At 33.5% G+C, this 25,319-nt stretch overlaps 1 protein-coding gene across 1 annotated transcript in view; it reads right to left on the bottom strand.

Moving 5' to 3' along the window:
- DMD (dystrophin) overlaps nt 1–25,319 on the bottom strand; it is a 2,165,569-nt gene that overhangs the window by 1,272,407 nt on the left and 867,843 nt on the right. The window contains exons 37-40 of the mRNA XM_061137756.1: nt 8,881–9,003; nt 6,224–6,361; nt 3,356–3,508; nt 2,314–2,496 (exon numbers count right to left, since the gene is read on the bottom strand). Of these exons, the coding sequence (XP_060993739.1) occupies nt 2,314–2,496; nt 3,356–3,508; nt 6,224–6,361; nt 8,881–9,003 (597 nt within the window). The remainder of the gene's footprint in view (nt 1–2,313; nt 2,497–3,355; nt 3,509–6,223; nt 6,362–8,880; nt 9,004–25,319) is intronic.

Here is a 25,319-nt window from a genome sequence, read left to right as displayed (position 1 = left end):
TATGAAAGACTAACTGAAAATCCATAGAATTCTAGAATTCATATACAGAAATAACAGAAAGGGACATTTGAGAAGAAGAAATGATGATAGAAATAGAAAAGGGAAATGTAAGGGGAGGAAAGCAATTTGGAAGCTCTGACTACCTGTGCTACATCAGGGCCATGACCAAACACAACTTTTAGTTAAGATGTTTGCCTGTGGCTGTCTCAAATGTCCTCACTGTACATTAATTGGGAAAGATGACTCTAAACTTGGATATGTGGATATGTGAAATAAGTTTTTTAAACATGTATTAGCAATCAGTGGACTATATACATCTTTGATCTATCAATCTATCAACTTTCAGATCTAATACAAATCCAAGGCTAAATATAATTGTAATATTAAATTAATTATTCTTCACGTATATTGTTCTTACTTGTTTTATCATGGAAAATTAAGTTAACATACAAATTTTTCCCCAAGCCATGCATCATCTGTATTTTGGGATCCTTCAGATATAAAAATCAAGAAGAAATGGTTTCTGAAGAAAATATATTTTATGATCATTTATTTCAAAAGTTTTATACTGGGTCACTTATCCTTACTTTACTTCAGCAATCTTTATTATGTTTTACAAATATTTGTTGAGAGCCTATTATGTGCAGGTACACAATGGCATTTTAAGTGAGTGGTTTACAGAGATTTTTGATCCTGTGTCTATTTAACTATAAAGTGTTAATAACTTACCTTGACAAAGTTATTAAAAAAAAAATTAACCCTGCATATAGGCTGTGTCAAGACATGGGGAAAATGGGATTGGAGAAAATAGTGAGTGGTAAGATAACTCAAAGCAAAGGACTTAAATGATGTATTAAATGGAGGCAAAAATAGTTTACTTAAATTTTCTTTATGATTGCCTTAATCTTTCAATTCATTTTGCATCCACTGGCACAAGCTTTCTGTTAGTGTAAGCTTGAATGATTTATGACATTATATTCATAATATCTAATATGAAAGATAATAGGCTGAAACTTTCAATCAGCTAGAATTGACTTCAAATGCAATATATTGCAGTTTAAACATACCTTATATTACTACTTCCAATTTCTCAGAATATTCAGCTGCTATTAAATATTAAGATACTTGGAGTTCTTAGAAAACAGTGTATGCAAGGATTTTTCTAATGCATTTAAAAGAAGTAATGATAATATGGAGTATTTTTCACTGAGTTAATAAGCCACATTAACAAAATTATATGCTTAGAAAGCAGTTATGTTAATTGTCTAAGACATATTCAATCATTTATCCCATATTAAATGGAATCAACAATATCACAGAAGAAATATCCAAGTAAGTCTCATCTAGGAGTTGAAACAAATAAAACTGTCATCACCTAGGTCAAAGAGGGTTGAATATCTGTCAGTTTCATGTAAATTAACCTAACATAATTATAAAGCCTCATTTTGCAGACTTTCACACCCTGGTTTTGTGAGAAGTACTGTATTTGCATAATAACAGAGTGGTGATTATTTCACTTTACTTTACAATCTCTCAGAATAGGAGCAAAAATGTATCTGCTAGAAAATCCCTATGGTTTATACTCTATTACAAATACAGTTCTAAAAAGACCAAGCTTATGATTGTGACTTGCACTTCTAAAGACAGAATCATAAAATTTCCATACAGTTGTTTGAAAGAGAACAGTGGTTTCTTCATCTCTTGGCCTATGATATTTCAGTAGTAACAATATTTTCTATTTTTCAACCTGCTATCAATTATTAACGATCTCACCAGGCATACAATCCTTCTATCAACTTTTTAACCCATCAAGTAGATAAGCCAGGTATGAGGACTAAACTATAATGTTTAAGTCAATGAGATAAGAAGTCCTTGTGCAAGTTGATATAAGTTCTTTCACAAAAGATTTATTATTTACCATGTATACATTAAGAAAGTAAAATTAGCATGGGATGGTCTCAGGAAAGCAATACATATTTTTGGATTAGATGCTGAAATAAAGTACATGTATGGTAAATTGACAATTCACACTGCCAATGTTATGAAAAAATGATGCGGCAAAAGAAATTAAGATGTATTTCTCATTTTTGATAAGGACACTCTTTCCTGTGCTCTATTAATGGATTATGCTTTTAATCTGAAAAACTAACCACTAGAGTTAGAGAAGCCCAAAGTTAGGGGAAACTACCCACTTTCAGAATGTAGATTAGAACTTTGAAATTGCACCCAGATTTTTTTTTTCTTTTGGTTAGTAGGCCTCTGTGATTAGAGTAGTAGTTGCAAACACATATAGGTTTGCCAGTAACAACTCACAATTTGTGCAAAGTTGAGTCTTCGAAACTGAGCAAATTTGCTCTCAATTTCCCGCCAGCGCTTGCTGAGCTGGATCTGAGTTGGTGCCACTGCCATTGCTGCCCCATCCTCAGACAAGCCCTCAGCTTGCCTATGCACTGCATTCAGCTCCTCTTTCTTCTTCTGCAACTCACGATCAATTTCCTATTGAGCAAAACCAATACAGGGCCCAGGGCAGTTAGCTAACCACATGAATCAACCTATCCCAGCACATACCTGTCCCAGCAATTTCACAGGCTGTCGTCATTTTATTTTCACTTTGCATAATTTACAAGTATGGAAGGCAACACTGTCATCTTCACCCAAGGATCCACATATTATTTCAGTTATTCTTTGAATGCTCAGTTTTGGATACTCTAATTGAGAAAATATTGAAATTGATCTAACAGATTCCTTTCTTGTCAATTCCTCTAGTGTTTTGGGGGTTGACCCAAATTGAAGTGATTACTCATTATTAATAGGGACCATCCAGATAGAATATAATTTAGCGGCTAAGTGAATAAGTAATTTATTTCCTTTTTAAAGTTTTGAGGAACTCAACAGAGAATGAAGCAAAATAAAAAGTGTAAAATAACAGAAAAAACATCTTCAGACAATATGCAACAGATAAATCTATAGAGATTTGACACTGATGTGAGAAGATGCTCTGATGAAATGAATGTGCTAACATGAGATAGAAGTCGTCCATATACCGATAAGTCATTTGTTCATCTGGAACAAAGATACACAGAGTCAATTACAATTTTACCAGAAAACATATAACATTTCTTAATTCATTTCACAATGTCTAAGAATAAAACGTTTTATTCATTCAACATTATGTCAATTGAAAAACAATACATTTACTAAAACAAAACAAAATACAGAGAGACAGCTCAAATTGGGGAGAACACTAATAGAAGAAACAGCAACATCAACATTTAAAACATGATCCATACAGGTTAAGTTCAATAAATTAAAATGTAGCAACAAATCTTAGATTGACATTCTAAAACAACATTACCTTTATTTTCCTTTCATCTCTGGGTTCAGGTAGGCTGGCTAATTTTTTTTCAATGTCATCCAAGCATTTCAGGAGATCATCAGCCTGCCTCTTGTACTGATACCACTGGTGAGAAATTTCTAGAGCCTTTTTTCTTCTTTGAGACCTCAAATCCTGTTCATGGTGCAGATATTATTAAAATATCAATATATAAGCATATTATACTTCTGGTTGTAGTCATTTAAAAATAATTTGGTTCCCTCACCTTCTTGTTCAGGTTCAGTTAAATTCATATTTAAATGTTACCCATACAAGTAGATTATTAAATTTTGTATTCACGAGACAGGACCCATGTACATGAAGCTAAGAAAACTGAACAATCCACTTTCAGTATTTTTTCTTAGTACGCTCAAACTTGTTTAGAAATCGTTTCATATTTAATTAACTCTTAATGAGTCAAATAAATTACTGTGTAGAGTTTGTGAAATTATTCAATATGTGAACTCAATTGAGGTAACAACATACTTGTACAAACTTACTGAGTTTGCATTTGAGTTTTAAAATAGGTAAAAATTCTAAAATTTCTATCTTCAGTACTAGGTTCAAAATTTTAAGTTTATATAGCCAAGCAATTTACACTCATAATTTTAGAAATGTCTGCAAAAAAGTTTCATAGGACATGAATATTTTGTGATTAGAAACATAAAGTGTTCTTAGTTATCACAGAAATTGCTTCAAACTATATATGTTCAAGTGTGAAAAGTGTATGCCTGAGAGTATGCATGATAATGACAATTTAAATATCATAACAATTATTTTCCTTTTAAGACTTGCATGGCAAACTTTCTCATTGGCATCAAATCCAAATGCAAAATGATAAAATTTAGAAAAGGAAAAGTACACGGTTTTCAATCAACCTGATGAGATAAATAAGGGTGACTACTTTAATGAATCACGTAAGGGGAAAATTAATCATCTTACTCCTTACAAGACCATCCAATGTCTTCCCTGATCAACAGAATTTGTTGTAATGCTATTTTACGAGGGAATATATTTTACATGTTTTATAAGGGAACATAAGAGCTCAGGATACAGTTTGCATTTTTTCAGAGTAGTAGCAATTAGGGTTTCATGTATAGATATAACTAGAGCAAAAGAAAAGAGTGAATATCAAAGAACTGCTGAAATATTCATTGCATTGGAAAGTTTCACCTTCTTTGAAATATTTCATAAGGACTAGACTTGAACACTTGGCAGATTAACAACTACTGAATTTAGTAGATTGGTGTGGCAAGTGTTGATTTTCATTCATTACTTTTAACATATATCTGAGAAAAATGATTTTGATTTCATTCTGCATTTTGTTTAAAATTGGGGATGTAAAATTTTCTACAGTTTACATTTTCAGTTGAATTTCTAAACCTCCTGTGGAGGAAATAAATGCCTGGGATGAGCCAGATGGAATGCTGCTTTTTTCAAAGGTACCAAATACAGCCACGTGAAAGAGAGTTGAGCCATGCCTTACTGGTGACGCAACTCATATCTTCACCAAGAGAAAGGGTTTGTGGTCCCCAAATCTGAAATTCCTTTTATTTCCTAAGTACAGAGTGGTGTGTAATGTGTAAAGATATTAAGAGACATTAGATTTCTTTACAGGTATGCCAGATAACCATTAAACACTGCTTTTCAGTAGGACACATATCATCATATGACCAGTGTAGATGTTTCTAAAAGCTTGGTCACAGTTGGAAGCGTGTGAATTACACAGCTTTCTGATTTTCTGAGCCCATTATGGCTTGCTCTTGTACTCCCTCAGGGAAGAGGCCTTTTCTATTTCCTATATTTATCAGCAGTTACCTTCAGAACACCTGCTGGCCAATTAGACTTTCCTTGTGGATTCCTTGCAGGCACAATATTATGTAATTACATTCTCAGCAGTGTTTATTTGGTTGTCTGACTATATGGGAAAAGGTTTTATACTCTTATTTGCATATAGAAAGCAGAGTCTATTCACCTACAAGGTGGATCCACCTACATGGCTATACAGCTCTAAAAGAGTGATTTACAATGAAAAGCTCAGCAATTAACAGTATTAGAAAATCAGCCATGCAAGCAAATAGTGAATATTGAAAAGCACATTAAAAAATAAAAAGTTATTTCACAGAATCTTTCACATGTCCTGTCTCTTCTCAATAACTTTCTAGGTATTATTATATAAACACCAATATTCTATTCTGTCTTTCCTGTGCAATTCCAGATGAGACACATGGGTACTTGAAGCTCTATACTAATGCTGGTTAAAACGAGAGCACCGGTTCTTTCTCATGGACATTAAGATTATTTTAGAGGACTGCTAAATAAATGAAATTAGACGTCTAAATGTTTAGTTAGTTGCAAAGAGTAACTCTCTTAAACGCAAAATGAGGTTAACTGAAAAAAAAATGAACTATTAAACAAACATTAGGTTACCCCAAAAAGTGAACCTACTCTGAATTAAATCAAGAAAATATCAAGAGCAGAAAGCCTCAAAAATATACAGACTGGTTATGCTGACAGTTAAACAGGTTTGTCAAGACACATGTCAAAATAACTTACAAAATAGATTATATTACAAAATTAAATATATGAACACTATGAATGATGCATTTAATATCTTTTGACTACTACTCAGAAAAATGTGTCTAAGTAAATACCTTGAAATTTTTAAGCAACACGTCTTTCAAAATCAAAGACAGCAATCAAAATTGTTAATGCACAGACACTGAATGGAAAAAAAATATGTATTTTGGTGACTAAGATTCTTAAGCAAATTTTATTTATGAACAATAGATTTTACCCTGTACATGAAAAAAACACAGGCAAGGTATATTATAATTTTAGCTCTAATACCTTGAGAGCATTATGTTTTGTCTGTAACAGCTGCTGTTTTATCTTTATTTCCTCTCGCTTTCTCTCATCTGTGATTCTTTGTTGTAAGTTGTCTCCTCTTTGCAACAATTCTTTTACAGTACCCTCATTGTCTTCACTCTGATTAAAAACAACAAGTACAGTCTTCATATTGGTTTAAAAAAAGCTGTACATCTTTAACAGAGATAATAAAACATGTTATTAAAACACACACAAAAAAATCCAATTTAAAACTTTCAGGGAATGCTATTCTAAGATACTGCACTCAGAGTTTCTTTTTTAATATGCTATACTTTTAACTTTTAAAAGAAGTTTCCTCCTGTCTATTTCAAAAGGACACATGTGATTAGAGTTGTATGTAGAAAGATGCGGGAGCAATTTACTACATCATTTCAGACAAGTGAATTGTTATGAAAGCATTCTTTGGGCTTTGATTTTTAGTGCATTTCTAGAAATTAAAAAAAAAAACTTGTTATATATAATGTTAACTATTTCACAGAGAAATATAGATGTGGCTCTGTGAATGTGAGACTGTAAAATTTAAAATTTTAACACACACTCCTAAGTGAAAATACACTGTTTTAAGTGTACACTGATTTCTATACAATAAGTTCTGTTTTACATAAACTAGCTTTCCTGGTGGCTCAGATGGTAAAGCGTCCTGGGTTCGATCCCTGAGTCAGGAAGATACCCTAGAGAAGGAAATGGCAACCCACTCCAATACTCTTGCCTGGAAAATCCCATGGATGTGGGAGCCTGGTAGGCTACAGTCCGTGGGGTCGCAAAGAGTTGGACACGACTGAGCAACTTTTCTTTCTTTTCTTTTACATAAACTAAATGACCAAATCTAGAACAAATATTAGAGCTTTAGGAAAAAACGTTCTCAACTGCTGTCAAGTATTGCAGATAATTTCTAAAAATAAGTCACATATGCATGTTATTTTTAAATAAATACAATTAAGTAAATATTAAATATGGATTAGAAAAATGACTCAAATATTTTTAATATGTAGTTTGCTCTTTAGGCTCTAAGAAAATTATTTTTATTTATTTTTAAATAAAATTATTTTAACAGTGTTTGTCCAATAGAGTAGCATATGTAACCATTGGATCTTTCACTTCTATTTCCTATCTTTCTTTCAATGCAATATATACATATCTTCTATCAAGGAGGTTTGCTTTTTAATAGTACCCAAGGTACTCTGATGAATTAAGAGAAGCAGACAATTTTTAAATGTGACATGCTTGTGTTTATAATCATCCATGGTGTTCCATGTTGCATACTTAAATCTCTAATGCATATGCCAACTTCTACACACAACTGTGAAACCATTAAATTTTTTAAAAGAAATGAGATTTTCATCAGAGATGTGCCAGTTACTTGTTTAATGAAATAATGTAATAGGCATTTATGTGTATAGTCTTTGAAAAACCTTCCTTTAAGAATATGTCATTAAAAATCTGAAACATTTCCTGGGGCTGAGGACAAAAATAATGAACAAACAAAACTACTCCACTACTTGCCCCACACCAGCTGAAAGCTAGAGGGCAGCGTTGGTGAACAGCCCAAGAGGTAAGAAGCATTCTTTTCCACCTTGGTGCCCTCTGGTTTCTTCTTTGACATGAATAAGAGGTAGTTGTAACTCTGTGTCTTAGAAAGGTTTGTCTGGTCTTTCTTCCCATGAGCTGAGTTGGCAAGACCATCAAACCCGTACATAGGGAGTACTGAATCAGGCAGCTCTAGGAAGTCAGAAATGATACCAACGAGAACGAAGATTGGTAAAAATGGTTCTCCTATTGCTTCATGTGCCTATTATTTACAACTTATAATTTACCTTCCAATATCATTTTCAAAGCGCTGCTACATGTCTGAGAAATCTCTAGCATGACATATGTAAAGGTTAATGATGCCATATAGGTGATGGTTGTGGAGAGGGGAAAGGAAATTGTGACGAGGAGTAAGGAGAAACAATAAGTCCGTGAAAAGGAATGTGAGGCAGAAATAGTCAAGCCAGAGAGAAACGTAAAAGACATGTTGAAATTAACCAGGGTATAAGAAGAAAGTTATGAGTCTGGGGATAGCCCACATGGTTATATTTCTTTTTTCCCATGAAATAAGCAGCATGAATTTACACATATTTTAGATATATACTATACTACTTGTTAAACTTTTTTTTGTAAAACTACATTGTGTTAAGTTTTAATAAACAATGTTTATATCATGTATAATTTCCCCTTATCCAAAATAAATGTTACATTACCAAAAATAGGACTGAAGCAAAATATCAGCCATCTCTGATGGTTGTGCTATTTTTTTTGTTATTATGAAGTTTCTTATTTTCTGATTTGACTTTTTTTCCATCTATTATATTTTGTCCTTTGAGTATGGATGAAAGCAACATTGCTGGGTGATTTATTAGAATCTATAATTACTCCTGTATGCCCATATCATAGTAATTTGGCATTCATAATAGTTCAATAACAATACTTTGCATTTGTAATAAATTATTAGAATCACAAAATGTACAAGGTATGCTCTAAGAATTTAGTTGGAGACTTGAATTATCTAATTTCCTTTGAAATATTTATTTATTCATTTCATTCCTAGTTCATTCACACTTCTATCACAACCAATTTACCATATCTTTATTGAAGTCTTCCTCTTTCAGATTCACCCCCTGCTGAATTTCAGCCTCCAGTGGTTCAAGCAATTTTTGTATATCTGAGTTAAACTGCTCCAATTCCTTCAAAGGAATGGAGGCCTAAAAAAAAAGATAGTGCTAATTTAAATCAAAATTACTTTTTATTAGAAATATAAGCCAAAAAATGCATTTGTTCAACCTCCTGTTGCTAAAATAATGACATGCATTATGTTTCCATATCATATTTTATGAAAGTGGTGAAATACAACTGGGAAAGTACCTGAGGATGCAAATAAAGACAAACATTTAACATCATCAGAGCTGAACATACATGCAGGATAATGTAATTCATCATTCTGATTTTTCAGCAAAAGTCAATTTCCATATACTTGGCTGGTCTAATTGTTAATATCCTAAAGTTGAATTTGATCTTATTTTAAATATTCTGATATAAATATCATTTGGGTAAATATCTCATCAGAAATTGCCTCATTCATCTAATAACAGTAACAGCAGTTGGAAATGCAGAATTGTCTCCTTATCCTCAGAAAAAAATACATAGCAATCTGCTTAGATATTTTAAATGACATTTTTAACATGGCAGAATTGACAGGCATGCTCCCATAAGACAGCGTCATTAGCTTGTCTTAGGAATGCTTTATTTGGTAGCACACACACACAAAAAAAAAAAAAAATGAAAAAAATGAACTCTTAATATCTCAAATGAAAAGTCTGAATATATGTTTTCTAACTTTATAAATATCACATTTCCTTTGATTTTGAAAGTCATAATTACCATAGTCTCAAAAATCTTTTTAACCCCTTGTTTTTCTAAAGAAACCACTTGAAGAGGACTGATAAATGAAAATACAGTGAAAATCAAATATATATTCAAAAGAATAGACAAAAATTAAATTTCAGTTAGTAATATAAATGTTTATTCTATTCATCTGGACCTCTGTATTCAATTCATTTGCATTAAAATACTAGAAACTATTTTATATCTGATAGCTTTGGAAAACTCACATGTGACAAAAAAAAAAACAACCTTATTTTCCTTAGAGCTAAACATTTTCCACTTGAAAAAACAATTTAGGAATGACCCAGTGTCTTATGCCCGTATGACATATTCATCAAGTTGGTCCCCCCCTTCCCCCGCCACTCTTCCCCAACAGATTCCTAGGCTTAGTCTTACTCTTTAGTATACAGTATCTCCTAGAGGACAATATAGGAACGTGTTCAAGGAAAAAAGAATATCTAAAGGTATTTAGTTACTAATGAAAAAGTGAACCACTGAATGCTATTCACAAGAAAAAATTCTCACAGGAAACATAAATAAACACTTATCTTTTAGCTACTTGTATACATGCCAGAGAGGATTTATGGAGTCGTTCTAAAGTGCCTTATTTTCAATACTAGTTTTTAAATCCTAATAAATACCTGAAACATAATAATATGTTCTAGAATCAGTACAGATTGGAAGTATTATAAACAGGCACTTGAATGGTGTTCCAATTTCTATTATTAACATACTTCTATACTTTAAAATCATATATTATATAATATATTGTAAAGATAAAGAATGATAGCCTTTAGTATAACTACAGTGTTAATTTGATGGTGTCTATGTTATTCAGTTGTTGTTCACATTTCCTACGATTTAATAAGAGTAACTGCATTGTTATACATATATGTATATTTATGTATGATTTTGTGAATGTATGAAGATAAATGATACCTAAAATAACTTTTTAAGTACTTGCATATCAAAATAACATGGGTCCACTATCTATAATGGATAATCTAATTGTCTTACATGTGCTTCCTCTCTAGTTCATCCTTTCTCCATATATTCATATATAGTAGTTTCAAAGGCTCAGAACTTGGGCATTCATAACTATTGAGGGAACTCCTTCCCTAATAGTGCTATCTTCCAAAACTTAAATATAATTTTCATAATATCTGTCATTCATCTTTAGCTGTGACTTCACTTTTCAATTCCAATCTAGACTCTTCCATAGCCAGCTGATTACTCTCTTGAAGTTCAACATGTCTAGAAATGAGCTTATTATCTTGCCCAGAACTTCTCAGAACATTAACTTCCCTAGTTCTGTAAATATAAGTCATTTTTTTCAGTCATCCAAGTCTAAAACATGAGTCATGCTATTTTCCAACACATCACTCTATTGTCTAATAAATACCAAATACTGTCAATTCACTTACCATGAATCACTTGCTTTCTTTTCTGAGCTATCACCTCTCCTACACAAGACCTATGGCAAAAACCTCCTTACAGATGTACAATGCTTCCCACCTCACCAGTTCTATACTGTGGGCTGTAATCAGGTCAATATGTTCCAAAACCACAGCTTTTATAATGTTATTTTTCTGCTCAAGAAGTACAAGTCAAATAAAGTCCAAACTCCAGCATGATAGTCAAGGCTCCCCCTAATCTTGTCCCAAGGACCTTTCTAACCTTATTTAAATGTTCCATATACACTCTTTCTTACAGGTCTGTTAGTGAACTCCTAGTATCCCTCCCTCAAGGATTAGAATGTTTTTCACCTTCTGGTGAAGAGCCTAAAATTTCTGCAAGAGAATGGCTAGATTGGACTTGAGCTCCAACCCTGAGCAGCTGAGGGATTTGGGGCAAGTTATCTCCTCTTCGAGCCTCTGTGTCTTTATGTGTAACATGAGGATAAGAAGAATAGCTACTCATAGAGCTTTTATGAGGATAAAATATGTTAGAATGTTGTTTGGTATATAGCAAAGGCTCAATAGATATTGGCTCTTACTGTTTCCCCTCAAATTTGTACCCATCCATTGGCTCGAGTCAATATCTTCCTCTTTTGAAAATGTCCAGTTTATGAAGGATAAAATAAACACTTGTTGACACAGCACTTTTATTTTAATAACTTATTTAACAAAATCGTGGAATTCTAATGGTAAACATGGAAAAACTGACACTCCAGTTTGGTAAAGTCATATTATTCTTAACAACAAAACTTAATCAATCTGCATCGATATAGTGGGGTCAAGGAGGATGATAAAGGGCTGTCCACCAGTTCTGTCCTGTGCAGAATTTTCATCAGGAATTATTTGGAGATCAACAAGTATGTAAAAAACACATGGTGAGACGGATGAGCTCCAAAAACATCTCATAAAGATGAGTAATTTGTCTGTCTTGTTCAACCTAGAGTCATTTCTGGTACATAGAAGGCACTCATAAATGAAATTTTCCTGAAAAACTAAGTGAATGCGTGACTAATCATGGAGTAGTGGAAGAACAGTTTGAAGGAGCTCTTGAATGACCTGGAATTTTAAGTAACACAATTTCCATTGTATAAAATTGAAGAGACTGGAGTAGCCAACACCTCATGCGTGGATGTATACTAATTGCTGGCCAAATGCTAGCAACAACATGACACCACTCGGTACAAAAATAATATAAGCAGATACAAATAGATTTTCGGAAACACTAGTACTTAGTTACGAATTATTCAAGCAAGATAACGTAAACTTAGATTTCATTAGTAGTATGTGTAGAGTCTAGATTTCCTGATCAAAGACTACCATGGATTTGTTTTTTAAGAAAACTATTATGTAGATTAGAGATTTTAATTATTCTGTGTGGTTCCAAAGTGAACAACTAGAATCAGTTGGTAGAAATTGCTTGGAGCCTGAATTGTAGTTTAATATAGAAACAACTAATTAGTGCTGCGATTTTTTTTTTTGTCTTTTTAAAGCACTCATTTGAAAGTAGTGAGTGTCTCACTGCTGAAAGTATATCAACAGAAGCAGGATAATCATGTGTAGCTTCCCTTGTGGCTCAGCTGGTAAAGAATCGCCCTGCAATGCGGGAGACCTGGGTTCAATCCCTGGGTTGGGAAGATCCCCTAGAAAAGGGAATGGCTACCCATTCTAGTGTTAGATGTATTAGAGTATATATTAGAAATAAGATACTTTTCACATGAATAATTCCCTAAAATTTTACCTATTTACAGTAAGTTCTCTCCTCTGAATTCAAAGGTCTTTGTTTACTAGAGATATGCAGCCATATAGAAATATTATGCAAGTCATATATTTAATTTTCAATGTTCTAGTTGCTATACTAAAAAGTGAAAAGCATCAGATGGATGTAGTATTTACCCAATATATCTAAAATACTATTTAACTTATAATCATTATACAATTATTAAGGTATTTTACTTTCATTTTTTCATATGAAGAATTGAAAACCCACAGTGTATTTTACACTTACAGCACAACTTAATTTGGAGTAGCCACATTTCAAATATTCAATAACCATATGTAGTCTGTGGCTACTTTATTGATAGTAGCCACATTAGCCACAGTACAGATCAACAGCAACTGTTATGACTATGACATTGAGAAGAACCAAAAGTTCATTATTAGTATGAAATATCTCACAGAAGTAATGTTTTATTAATAGGAGTTAAAATGCTGATGTTTTATTTAGCAAATTTCAGTGGATTTAGATAATTTTTATAATGTCCATCTCATTTATCTGTATTCAGACATGTTTTGCATGGGGATTTTCAGGAAGCCCTCTGGAGATAGGAACATTTATGTGAATGGGTTTGAGATGTTTTATTAGGAGTCTCTATTCCTCATGTGTGGGAAGGATTGAGGGCAGGAGGAGAAGGGGACGACAGAGGATGAGATGGCTGGATGGCATCTCCGACTGGATAGACATGAGTTTGAGTAAACTCCGGGAGTTGGTGATGGACAGGGAGGCCTGGCGTGCTGTGATTCATGGGGTCACAGAGTCGGACACGACTGAGCTACTGAACTGAACTGAACTGATTCCTCATGTGTAATCTTAGACTGTGTTGCAGTATGTATTTACATACTAGAATGTAATAGTATTTAACTTGCAAGGGTTTATGTTTTGTCTCCCCAGTAGATTTTTAACTTCTAAAGTTGGGAATACACCTTATATCATTCTGTATTTTCCATAGCAAAAGGAACTCATTTTTTAAACATAAAATGTGCTTGCTTTATATATTACTAATTTTAGAACATCCAATAGATCAAATTATTCAGTAAATAATTTTACAACCAAAACGACCATACCTACTCAACTCATTTATTTAAGCTATGCTATTGGCGGGATAAGACCAGCCATTTGACATCCATGCAATTAATATTTTTCAAGAAGTTGGGAAAATTTAATTGCTTTTCCTTAAGAGGTCACTGGTTCACCATTAGGTCATGACTTCTCTGACTAATAAAAATTTTACATGTTATTCTTTGGTCTTTGTTGGCTTTGTAGTTTGTAATTCTTATGGAATTTTATAAAATAAATGAAGGGTAAGCAAACAATCATAATTTAATAGCTCACTGGTGAGTCATCAAAGTTTAAGTCATATATAGTATATAAGGCCTGCCTCTTTGATTCAGTATTATGACAAATTATTTGAATAAATTGAAATCAATGGAAGATAAATCATCTTAATTTAAGCATACATTAATTCTACTGACTTTACAGAAAGTATATGACCAAAGAAGAACTAGAATCACAATTAAATCATACTTCTGACAGTGCACACAAGATAAGCTTTAGAATACATAGAAAATAATAATAAAAAGTTATAATATCTCAGCAGAAAGTACGAACCAGGCATAGGTTTTGCACAATTTAATTTTTTTACTTACCTTTTCATCTTAAGAGCTTTAGCATGACTGTGTAGTCATACAAAATACAAATAAAGTAAAACATAGGGTAGTTTAATAATCAAACAGATAGATCAACGGACACAAAAGAAAGAAGAGACAGAGAAACTGAGAAAGACAACACTTTGTTTTCCTTGATTTTTAATGTGGCTTCAGATTTCTTAACAGCTATTAACTGTGCTTTGCTGTATGATTTAAGATTAATGAAATTTAAGGCTTTGTTAAAGTTTTAGCATTAATGGTGATTTATATAACAGGTTAACAAACAACAACAGACTGAAAAAAGCAAAGTCAATTACAAATTGATTCATTGTAAATTGGAAGCATTCAAAATTACTCAGATACACTTTATCATTTTTAAAATGTAAGCTTTCTTTTGATTAAATATTACTTCTAACGTGCATAGGTATACTAACATAATAAAGACTGTGTTTACACAGAGAGCAAAGTAAACATTTGTTAATATGGACTATGTAATCCTAGTAATCATGATATATGGCCACTACATTCAAATTACACTGAAACCTGAATTAAAAATGAATATTCCAAATGCTACAGATTGGTTTAAAATTGCTTCAAATCAGTCTCCTCTTTCCATTCTGCAGCTATGAAAATTTATTAATCATTACAATATTGATATAGATTTAAAATTAAATAAGAATAATGTATGGAAATCAAAATGAATAAAGTTTCAAGGATCAGAAACATCCTATGATACAGAAAAGACACAGTGCTGATATGATATAAAGAGTTATTTAAAATCAAAATATCTGGAGAGGAAAGAAAACTTACAAAGGGAAATAAGTGTACTAAAAGATCTATCTAAAACAAAGGTAATCAGATAAAGTAGTTTGTAGATTTATTCATTGATTTATTTTAAATTCATAAGAGATATATCCAAGGAACATAAGACATAATATTTTAAAGATAAAACAAACTGACTTGGATAACTGACATTTCATTGGCTGCATTCTTTAGTATTAGATCAGCTACTGGCTTATCTTTGATGCTGTGAGGATGAAAATGTGAAATTGTGGTAACTTCTCAAATTTGTAAAGCTAACTAAGAGACATTACATAGTATATCTGTTGATTTTGAATTGATAAAGATTAATGTCATGGTCACACATTTTAGAATTGGATATAAAATATACTAATTGGTTAAGACATGTTGGTGATTCAATAATCATCACACTTTCTACTTTTTATTGAGATAACTTGAAATACTTTTCTATCTCATGATTATATGAGTTTAGTAGTAGCAACTGAAATAGCAGAAGAAAGGACTTAACTTTAAAATATAGGGGGAGACTGATGAATGAAAAATATTGCAGTTGGAAAACTTTCTTTTTCTTGTTTTTTTCTTCCTTTCTCCCTTAATTCCTTTATTCATCTCCCATTTCTGGTTTTTAATTATAATTATTTTTAATAGAAAGAAGTACCACAATCATTGTTTTAAGGGAGACTAGACATTTTTATATTAAAGCATAATAGACCAACAAAAAATTATCTGATGATACAACTAGAGATAAGAACGTATGCTGAGAGTCAGCATGTTGGAGTGGACAAAGTAATGAATTAGGATCCAACATTTTCTAACCAGGCTATCTAACGGAGAAATAGGGTAACTTACTGGCTCTCTCACAACCCCCGATAAACATCTGAAAGTTCTGGTCCAAGGAATAATTACTTTTACATCTGTGGACTGATTGGAGGAATCATTTGCCTTTTTAAAGTATCATGATAAGAAATCACCAAATCGCTTTAATCATTTTAAATGTCATGCTAATAAGACCCAGTTAGTTCTAGCAAATGACCCTGCTCACCAAACTCAATTAACAACTACTTTGAAAACACTGTAAATGATCACAAAAGGAGTGTGTTATCCAAATTCCAATAGAACTAATTCTGTTACAGGGATAGGATATTACAAATGTGCAAAAAATGTTGTTAATATAGAAATTCTGTCAGTAGGCTAACTTCTTGCTTATTTCAGTGAAATAAAATTAGTAGATAGAGTAATACAAAACTGGGTATTAATTTATTATTTGAGGATTTTGGCTGTGATTATTACATATGTAATACTTTAAAATTATTTGATGGCTATATATATTTAAGTTTTCATCTATGCCTTTTTAAATAAAATCTTTGTAGAAAATTTTACTAAAAACATATTTGTACAATAAGAATACCTGTACCAATTAACAGACAGTGTTCTCTTTTGTCAGAGAAGGTGTTAAGTTAGATAAAGACTACAAAGGGGAAAAAGATAAATGTATTTGTATTGATAAAGCTGATTATTGAAAACTGAGTTTCAGTTAAAATTCTCAAATCCATTGAATCTTAGATTTCCTAGGTCACATTCAAAAGATGGATTACTTATTTCCCACTGATGTTTGGGAAGGTCACAATATCTAAGATATCTTTAAATTATTTATACTTTTCACACATTAAGCCACTATTTAAGATAAAATTAGATGCAACCATGTGTTTTTCCTGATATATTCTACATTAAATGAAAAACTCACTGGCTCTCTTATAGCCATGTATATTAATAAACACATACACATATACAAAAGTCTCTGATGCAAAGAATGATTACTTTTGCACCTGCTAACACTGATTGGATTGGACTGATTGGAGATCAAAATCTTGACACTTCATAATGTTACAGCAATAATATTATGAATATTTGCATATGTGATGGAAGATCATTCAAATCTCATGTTGTAATTACACACACACACACACACACACACACTGCTACATGGATTTCAAAAGTAATTTTAAGACCCATATGTAAATTAAGGAACATATTGTATATAGTACCTAATGGCATATAATACCTAATGATTCATTGGAAAAGACCCTGATGCTGGGAAAGATTAAAGGCAGGAGGAGAAGGGACAATGGAGGATAAGATGGCTGGATGGCATCACCGACTCTATGGACATGAGTTTGAGTAAGCTCCAGGAGTTGGTGATGGACAGGGAGGCCTGGCGTGCTATAGTCTATGGGGTCGCAAAGAGTTGGACACAACTGAGTGACTGAATTGAACTTAATGGCACATAAATCTATTTTAATAAAGAATGAAGACATAAGAAGACAAGTTCACCTTTCTTTTGTTTAGTACCAATTACACAGTCAATAAGGTAACATTTTAGCTCCAGAGAAATGTGAAATATTTCTAAATCTCTAGAGGAAATCACAATCTAAGGAAATTATGTGTATAAGTTTCATAATATTTTGTTACAAAGTAATGCAATTGCTATATTAGTAGGACATAGCTAAAATCTGTTTATTCAATATGCTTTTAAAACTAAGTATTACAATGTGACAAATATATCTTGATGTAAATTTTATCCTGTCTCTGAGACAGCCTTTCACACTCAGTATTCACTTCTGACTCAGTTTTCAGTTCATCATCTTCTTGGCCTTCACATATAGTGATTTACCTCTAGGCTAGTTCTCAGCCTAGCTTCTAGACCAGTGGTTCTCAGAGTATGGTTCTTAGATTATTAGCATCAATAACATCTGAAAACCTGTTGGCCATGAAAATGATCAGCCCTCACCCAAAGCCTACTAAATCTTGGTCTTCAGGCAAGGGTTTGTGGGGGATAACGATTTGTGTTTTAACAATTCCCCCAGGTACACAAGTGTAGAAAGTCACTTCTATAGATAGTCACTTCCTTTCCATTCCCTAAATACCTCTTTATTTCAGTTTCTCACTGTTTCTCATGTAGACTACTGTGATGGAACCCTAATTGGTTTCCTACTTCCTGTCATTATTTGGTTGAATTTTCTTCACAACTCCTGCAGGGATAATCTTTCAACAGTGCATGAAAAACAAACAAAAATCAAGAATTCCTTAATGCATACTGAATTAAGCATAGATCATTAGTCTGGTTGTCATGACCTCTCCCCAAACTATGTGTCATCATCCTTTCCAGTCTTATCATCCACACCAAGTTTCGTACTCTATGCATAAACTGAACTTACTCTCCACTGAACATACTATATGCTCCTGAGGTTTTGTCATAGATTTATCAGAATTGTTACCCCTTCTAGGTTGCTGGAGTGGCTGCTAAATCCACTCAGTATACACTCTTTGTTAGCCCAGTATCCATGAATATATCTCACTCCACCATTAAACAGTAAGCTCCTTGAATCCATCACATCGTACTTAACCATTTAGGTACCACAGTACCAAACTTCATGACCTGAAAGTGCATGATTGGTAAGAACTCACTCATATTCCTCCCTTTATTCATAATCCCTCCTTTATTAATTTTTTAAGATCTACCTCAAATTTCTTCTTTCTCAAATTGTTGACTGTCCTCTCCAACTCCGTTTTTCAGATGATGGAGAGAGGTAGAGCTTCCAAGAGCAGCAAGACTAAGGAGTCTGTTTACTTGGGCCTTCCTATTACCCATCCTAAGCTTTTTTCTCCTGTCACTTTCTTTTGCTGATAGGATTCCCTACAGCCACGATCATGCTATGCTGCCATGTTCCGAGGCCTTAAATCAGAAAGAGTTAAGTCATGGTGTCTTTCTCCTATGATTCCATCAACTTTAGCCAGGGTTCTGACATTATGGCTGATTGATTTTTATAACTTTGACCCTCCCCACCAAAACTGCCATCTTCTCAAATTGATTTCATACATACTAGGAGAGATTAAGCATTCTCAAGCCATAAGATACTACTGATTAACCTAAATGAAATGAGAAGAGATAGCATTTCATTTACTTTATGGACCCTATTTGGGACAGTTAGAACTTTCCAGTTCTTAAATTGGTTCCTTTGATAATCTGTAAGGCTGGCCTTTGCAATGGAGATCACAAAGGCACAGGTTTTTCGCCTCTGCCCATTCCATCAGAGACCAGAAGGAGGTATCAGTTATTCCTCCATTTTCCTCCATTTCTTTTTCTCATCAATTTTCATTTAAACTCGCAAAATTCAGCCATTAAGTCTAATATAAATAATGATGGAAATTATTGATGTGAATTATTTTGACCACTTTATATAATTTATAATAATTTTTAGATTTTTTTCAATATATACTTTTACATGTATCTTAGGTCATTTGATCCTCACCACAATCTTGAGCTTAAGATAGTATAGGCATAACCTTACTACTTTTCTGGATAAAAATGAGGTTCTGTGAGGTGAAGGATCAAATCCAAGATCACACTCCAAGTATTCTGGCTTGGAGTTTAAAACTTTTCCTATCACCACAGTGTTTCTCACTGATGTAAGTAAACTTACTGCTGCTGTGAACAGCAGCTGATGGACAAGTTCTCAGCCAATCTAAACTGAGGAACCCAATATACATTGCTTTTTAGACTTTGGAATTTCTTGACATGGACAGTCCTCACAGGATACAAAGCCTTCACCAAATAGTGAATCCAGACATTATCAGTGAGTCCTCACAATAAATTTCTGCTTTACTCTATTGCCCTTTCTATGATCCTGAAATTAGTTCTTAAACTGAGTTCTCTTCATATTCACTCCCAATTGATTTCTGCTTATTTTCTAATGGTAAAATTTCTCCCAAGTTTTTCTCCTAAGGGGAAACTATCCATATACTCAACCTTAAGAAGGTCAATCTCCACACAAGTCTTACCTTCCAGAAGCCCTACTCTAATAGGAATTGGACTTTCAGATCAAATGCTATTCCCAAGAAATCCAGCACTGAAAATACAAGTCATTACATGTCTCACTGCACCAACAAACGTTTAGAATTATCAGGGACTATTACAACTAATCAGTCTTAAATTTAACTAATCCAACCCAGAAATTTTATATCGTGTTCTAAGCACATAACTTACACCCCTGAACATCATCATAGGAAGAAGAAAGATAAAAGAGCAGAGATTCCACCATCCAGTAATTCTACTGTTATCCAATTTATATACTCAGTTCTATATAGTAATTCCTTTGCGGGGGGTGGGATAGTTTTCCTTTCAAAAAACTACTTATCTAGTTCAACCCCCATATCTTATAAACACTGAAATGGAATTACAGAGAGATCGCATGTTCTACCTAATGCTGACAAAGTTCAGAAGTCCATCTCCTATGTCCACTGTTCTTCCTATTACACTATGTGATTGATGAGACGACCCTCATTATTAACTGAAAATCTCCATGAAGATGTACTGTTGGGGTCCTTTAATGGACCGGAACCTTGTGGTATGGAGTCAACGATAAGAAAGTAAAAGAGAGAAAGAGAGAGAGAGAAAAAAAGACCCGGGGACCTAAGCTCTGATGGAGCAAAGGTGGTCTTAAATGACAAATTAGACTAGTTGGACTTGATTGATATCTATAAGACATTATGTCCCAAACCAGGAGAACATACATTCTTTTAAGTGCACATGGAATGTTCTCCAGGATAGATTATATACTATGTCACAAAACAAACTTCAGCAATTTTAGAGGGCAGAAATCATATCAGGTATTTTTTCTGCCCATAGTAGTGTGAAACTAGAAATCAGCTACTGATAGAGAAACACAAAGAAAACAAATCTGTGGACACTAAACAACATGCTACTGAAAAACAATGGGTCAATGAGGAAATCAAAGAGGAAGTCAGAAAATACTTTGATATAAATGAAAATGGAACACAACTTTCCAAATATATGGGATGTAGCAAAAGTAGTACTACAGGGAAGTTCATGGCAATACAGCCCTTACTCAAGTAAGAAGAAAGACTTCAAGTAAACAACTTAAGCTGCGATCTAAAAATTTAGAAAAAGAACAAACGAAGCCCAAAGTCAGAAGGAAGGAAATATTAAAGATCAGAGAGAGAAATTTAAACATAGTGGCGCCAAGGAACAGGGACACTGGTATACGTGGCATATCGGGTGGAGTGACTCAGGGACCTATTGAGGTCGGTAAGTACTAAGGAATGGGTCAAACGGCTGGCCAGCCCCATTATTTTTTTACTTTACTTCACCATTTGTTTAAATTTCAGGGACATCTGGTTTCACGCCAATGAATAGAGGCTTGCCTTCAAACAGCAGTTGAACATAATCCTTAGTTTCCTGATAAATGCAGTTTTGATTTAGAAATTTGGCTCCAGGTCAAAGAAAATGTTAAATGAGCAGCCAAACAAGGAAAAAATATTTCCTAATAATGTTTACATCATTATCGCTTTCCTTTCTTTTTATAACTATTGTTAATATAGCCTTATTTGTTTTAAACTTTTTAAACTTACCACAAAGAGATGTTTTGACAAAAGCAAAAAACTCAAAAAAAAAAAAATAGAGAAGTTTTGAAACATTAAAGGACACCTCCTTTCCTTTGCCCATTTGATATCAAGACGGGTTAACTAATCAATGGAAATCTAAGAAACTAATCTTACAAGGAAAGGATATGCTTCTATTTCTCCAGATGGATCCAACGAGCTCACATGACTTCCTCTTCAGAAGATTCAGCCTAACGGGGCCCCCAGCATTCAGACTAGAGATGAAACAGCAAAAAACCAGGAAGAAAGAATTCCAATACAAGCCATGGCGACATTAAAAATTTCCAAAAAACGCCGCACTCGACGTCATCAACCTTATGATCTCCCTACTTGGGGACAGATAAAAACCCTTACTAATCAAACTGAAAATCTGATTTCTCAACAGGGAATGCCTCGGAATCCTGAAAATATTTTTCTTCGCTATGCTTGCTTTGCTTGCTTTTGCTTCCCCCGCTCAGGCTGACCTGATTGATCACACTTACTGGGCTTATATACCTAACCCCCCTTTTTTATTGTAGGTTGTAAAATGGACAGATATAGGATCAATCATATCCACTAATGAGTCAACACATATGCCCCCTCCTTGGAACTTGGAGGGGCCCTCTCATCCTGAAGAAAAAGAAAAACTAATTAATATCGTTCTAGGTTATGAAATCCTTCCTTTGTGTATGGGCACAACAGAATTATGCATAAACGTTAGCCGACAAACTTAGGCCTTCCCCTGCCTCCAAAAGAGGACTTTTTGATGCTTCTTGGATTACTTACTGCCCTTTCTTTGTCCATGAATCATGTTTATACTACTAAAACTTTAGGAAAAGAATTAAAGAAAAAACAAAGAACTCTATGCAAAGGGTTTACTAATAAGAACTTTAAATATATTCCTGTTCATTGGGACAAATGTCAGGCCAAACCAGGAAAATTAATGTTTATAGCTAATCATACAATTGTCAATTGGGGACCCCATAGTATGTGGTTATTGAACTGCTCAGATGATATTAACAATACTATGTATGATTATATTACTCAAGTAACATGGAAGGTTACTAATACTACAATGGAACATTACCATGACAGAGGACTTCTTGGCTAGCTTGACGATGGAATGGCCCCCACCTCGTCCTTCAATCATCCTTGATAAACAGATTGGGCCTAAACAATGGGACATCTGAAAACTTGCTGCAAACACTGAAGAACTTGGGACTTGGACCAGACATTTCACAGGGACCAATCATAGCTATAGCAATTATTTCTTTCACTATAATCAATCATATTTTATACAAGCCTATGTTCCACTTCCTTTTGTTGTAGCTATAGGAAATTTACAATTCAATAAGACTTTGTGTTCTGTAACTTGCATAAATTGTAAATTATATACTTGTCTTAACTCCTCTATTTCCTTAAAAAATGACTCCCTTTTGATTCTTCGATCTCGACATAATCTATGGTTACCGATAAATCTCCAATGGCCCTGGGAAGAAGGTCCCAAGGCTAGACTTGCTTCCCAGTTATTTACTAAATTGCTCTCGTGATCTAAATGATTCATTGGATGGCTGATTTTTGGCATTATAGGATTAATAACTATTTGCACCATTGCTGCCATCACTAGCGTTACTTTACAAACCTCAATTCAAACACATAATTTTATCCAAAACTGGACTAAAGATGCTCATACTATGTGGGCCACTCAGGCTCAAATGGATGAGGATATTCAAAAAGAAATACAGGAACTGAGAACAGCCATCAAATGGGTTGGAGATCAATGAACAGATGTACAAAAACAGATGATGCTAAAATATGATTGAAATTCTACTCAATTTCATGTTACTCCTGTTCATTTCTGTAATAGTGGCTACAACTGGAAGCAAATCAAGTTTCATTGTTAAAACATATATGATAATGCCTTTCTGAATGTACAGTTATTACAAAAAAGAAATATGTGAAACCTTTTCTAATAATCTGCCCTCTTCCACTAGTATGGGAACTTTAGCTAAACAATTGGCTGATCAATTATCTGGGCTAGACCCACATGGATGGTTTCAAAGCCTTACTCATAGCATTGGGTCTAGAACTATAATTTTGGTGATTATCTTAACAATTATATTTGTTGTCTGCTGTTGCCTTCATGCAAAGATTGTTAAAACTGAATAAACTCTGATGGTCAGAACTCTTCTTACAAATATTATAAATAAATAAGGGGGAATTGTCAGGGAATGTTTGACGGGAGGATTCCTACGTGCTGTCTCTCATGAGTCCTTTGTCCCTCTTCAAGTGGAACAGCACTCTGCTCCCAGGGACTGAGGTCATTGTGTGAGGCAAGCTTGGGTCTCCTTTGGTAAAGATTCTCTTTAGGACAAAACTGCTTAGTCTCATTCCCCTTTCTTGAGATATGGATTGTCTCCTGACCTTGTGACTAACATTACCCCTTGTTCCCTTGGTAACGGTTGCTGTACGTTTGGTTTTCTGATCTCTATCATTCCCGAAAGAAGTTTCTTGTACCACAGCCTATATATACTCATAGGAAAATCATTAAAGCACCTTTGCTCCATCAGAGCTTAGGTCCCCGGGTCTTTTTTTCTCTCTCTCTCTTTCTCTCTTTTACTTTCTTATCGTCGACTCCGTACCACAAGGTTCCGGTCCATTAAAGGACCCCAACAATGTACTAGTGTTAAGCATATGATATGACTGCAATAAGTAGTTAAACTTGTGTTTGTACACATGTATTTTAAACAAATTATCTTTAACATTCTTGTATATTCCCATACTTACAAGCACAATGGACACTCAATACCATTAGATTGTACAATGAATAAATAAGAAAAACATCACATATGTTCTAATGCCATATTTTTTTGTCTCATCATGATGACAAAGCTTAATTATCTCTTCAAAGACCCCAAATGGGGTCACTGTTGCATCCAGTCATCTCTTTCAATTTAGAGTAAAAGTAGTACTTTGAAAGGCAAAAATGATTGTCATCAATTAATATATAGTTGAAAATATTGATTTTAAAATATTGTATGCTTTTCTTCAGTGTGAGTAATAAAAGAAACACATCAAGTGACTCACCTGACACATGATACCTGGAAGTATACTGACACATTTTTCCAGAATGTAGAACAATTCAGAAACTTCTGCTGGTCATGCTATGTTTGTCAGATTCTATGGCACAGGCTGACTTCTGCTTATTATTCAATACCTACAAGTCACAATCTTGTGACATAATTTATCTCAATCTAACTGCTGAAAAAAATCAATAAAATAATACCCTGTCTGCCCTTAAATATTCTCTAGCTCAGTGACTTATTAAAAAGTATGATGGGAAAAATACAAAACTTAGTAATGAAGCATTAGCATTACTCTTTCAGATGACTAAAATAACTGTTGGTTGTTTAGCTATTGCTCATCTAATGTTATCTCCAGAAGTAATAACAATTGTCTATTTAAACAGCAGAGTAAATTCTTACAAAAAAAAAAAAAAACTACAAACTGAAAATAAA

Source organism: Dama dama, chromosome X (genome assembly GCF_033118175.1).
Source record: "Dama dama isolate Ldn47 chromosome X, ASM3311817v1, whole genome shotgun sequence".
Classification (NCBI taxonomy): Eukaryota; Metazoa; Chordata; class Mammalia; order Artiodactyla; family Cervidae; genus Dama; species Dama dama.
The sequence above is the reverse complement of the archived record's forward strand: the minus strand, read 5'-3'. Positions and strand labels throughout refer to the sequence as shown.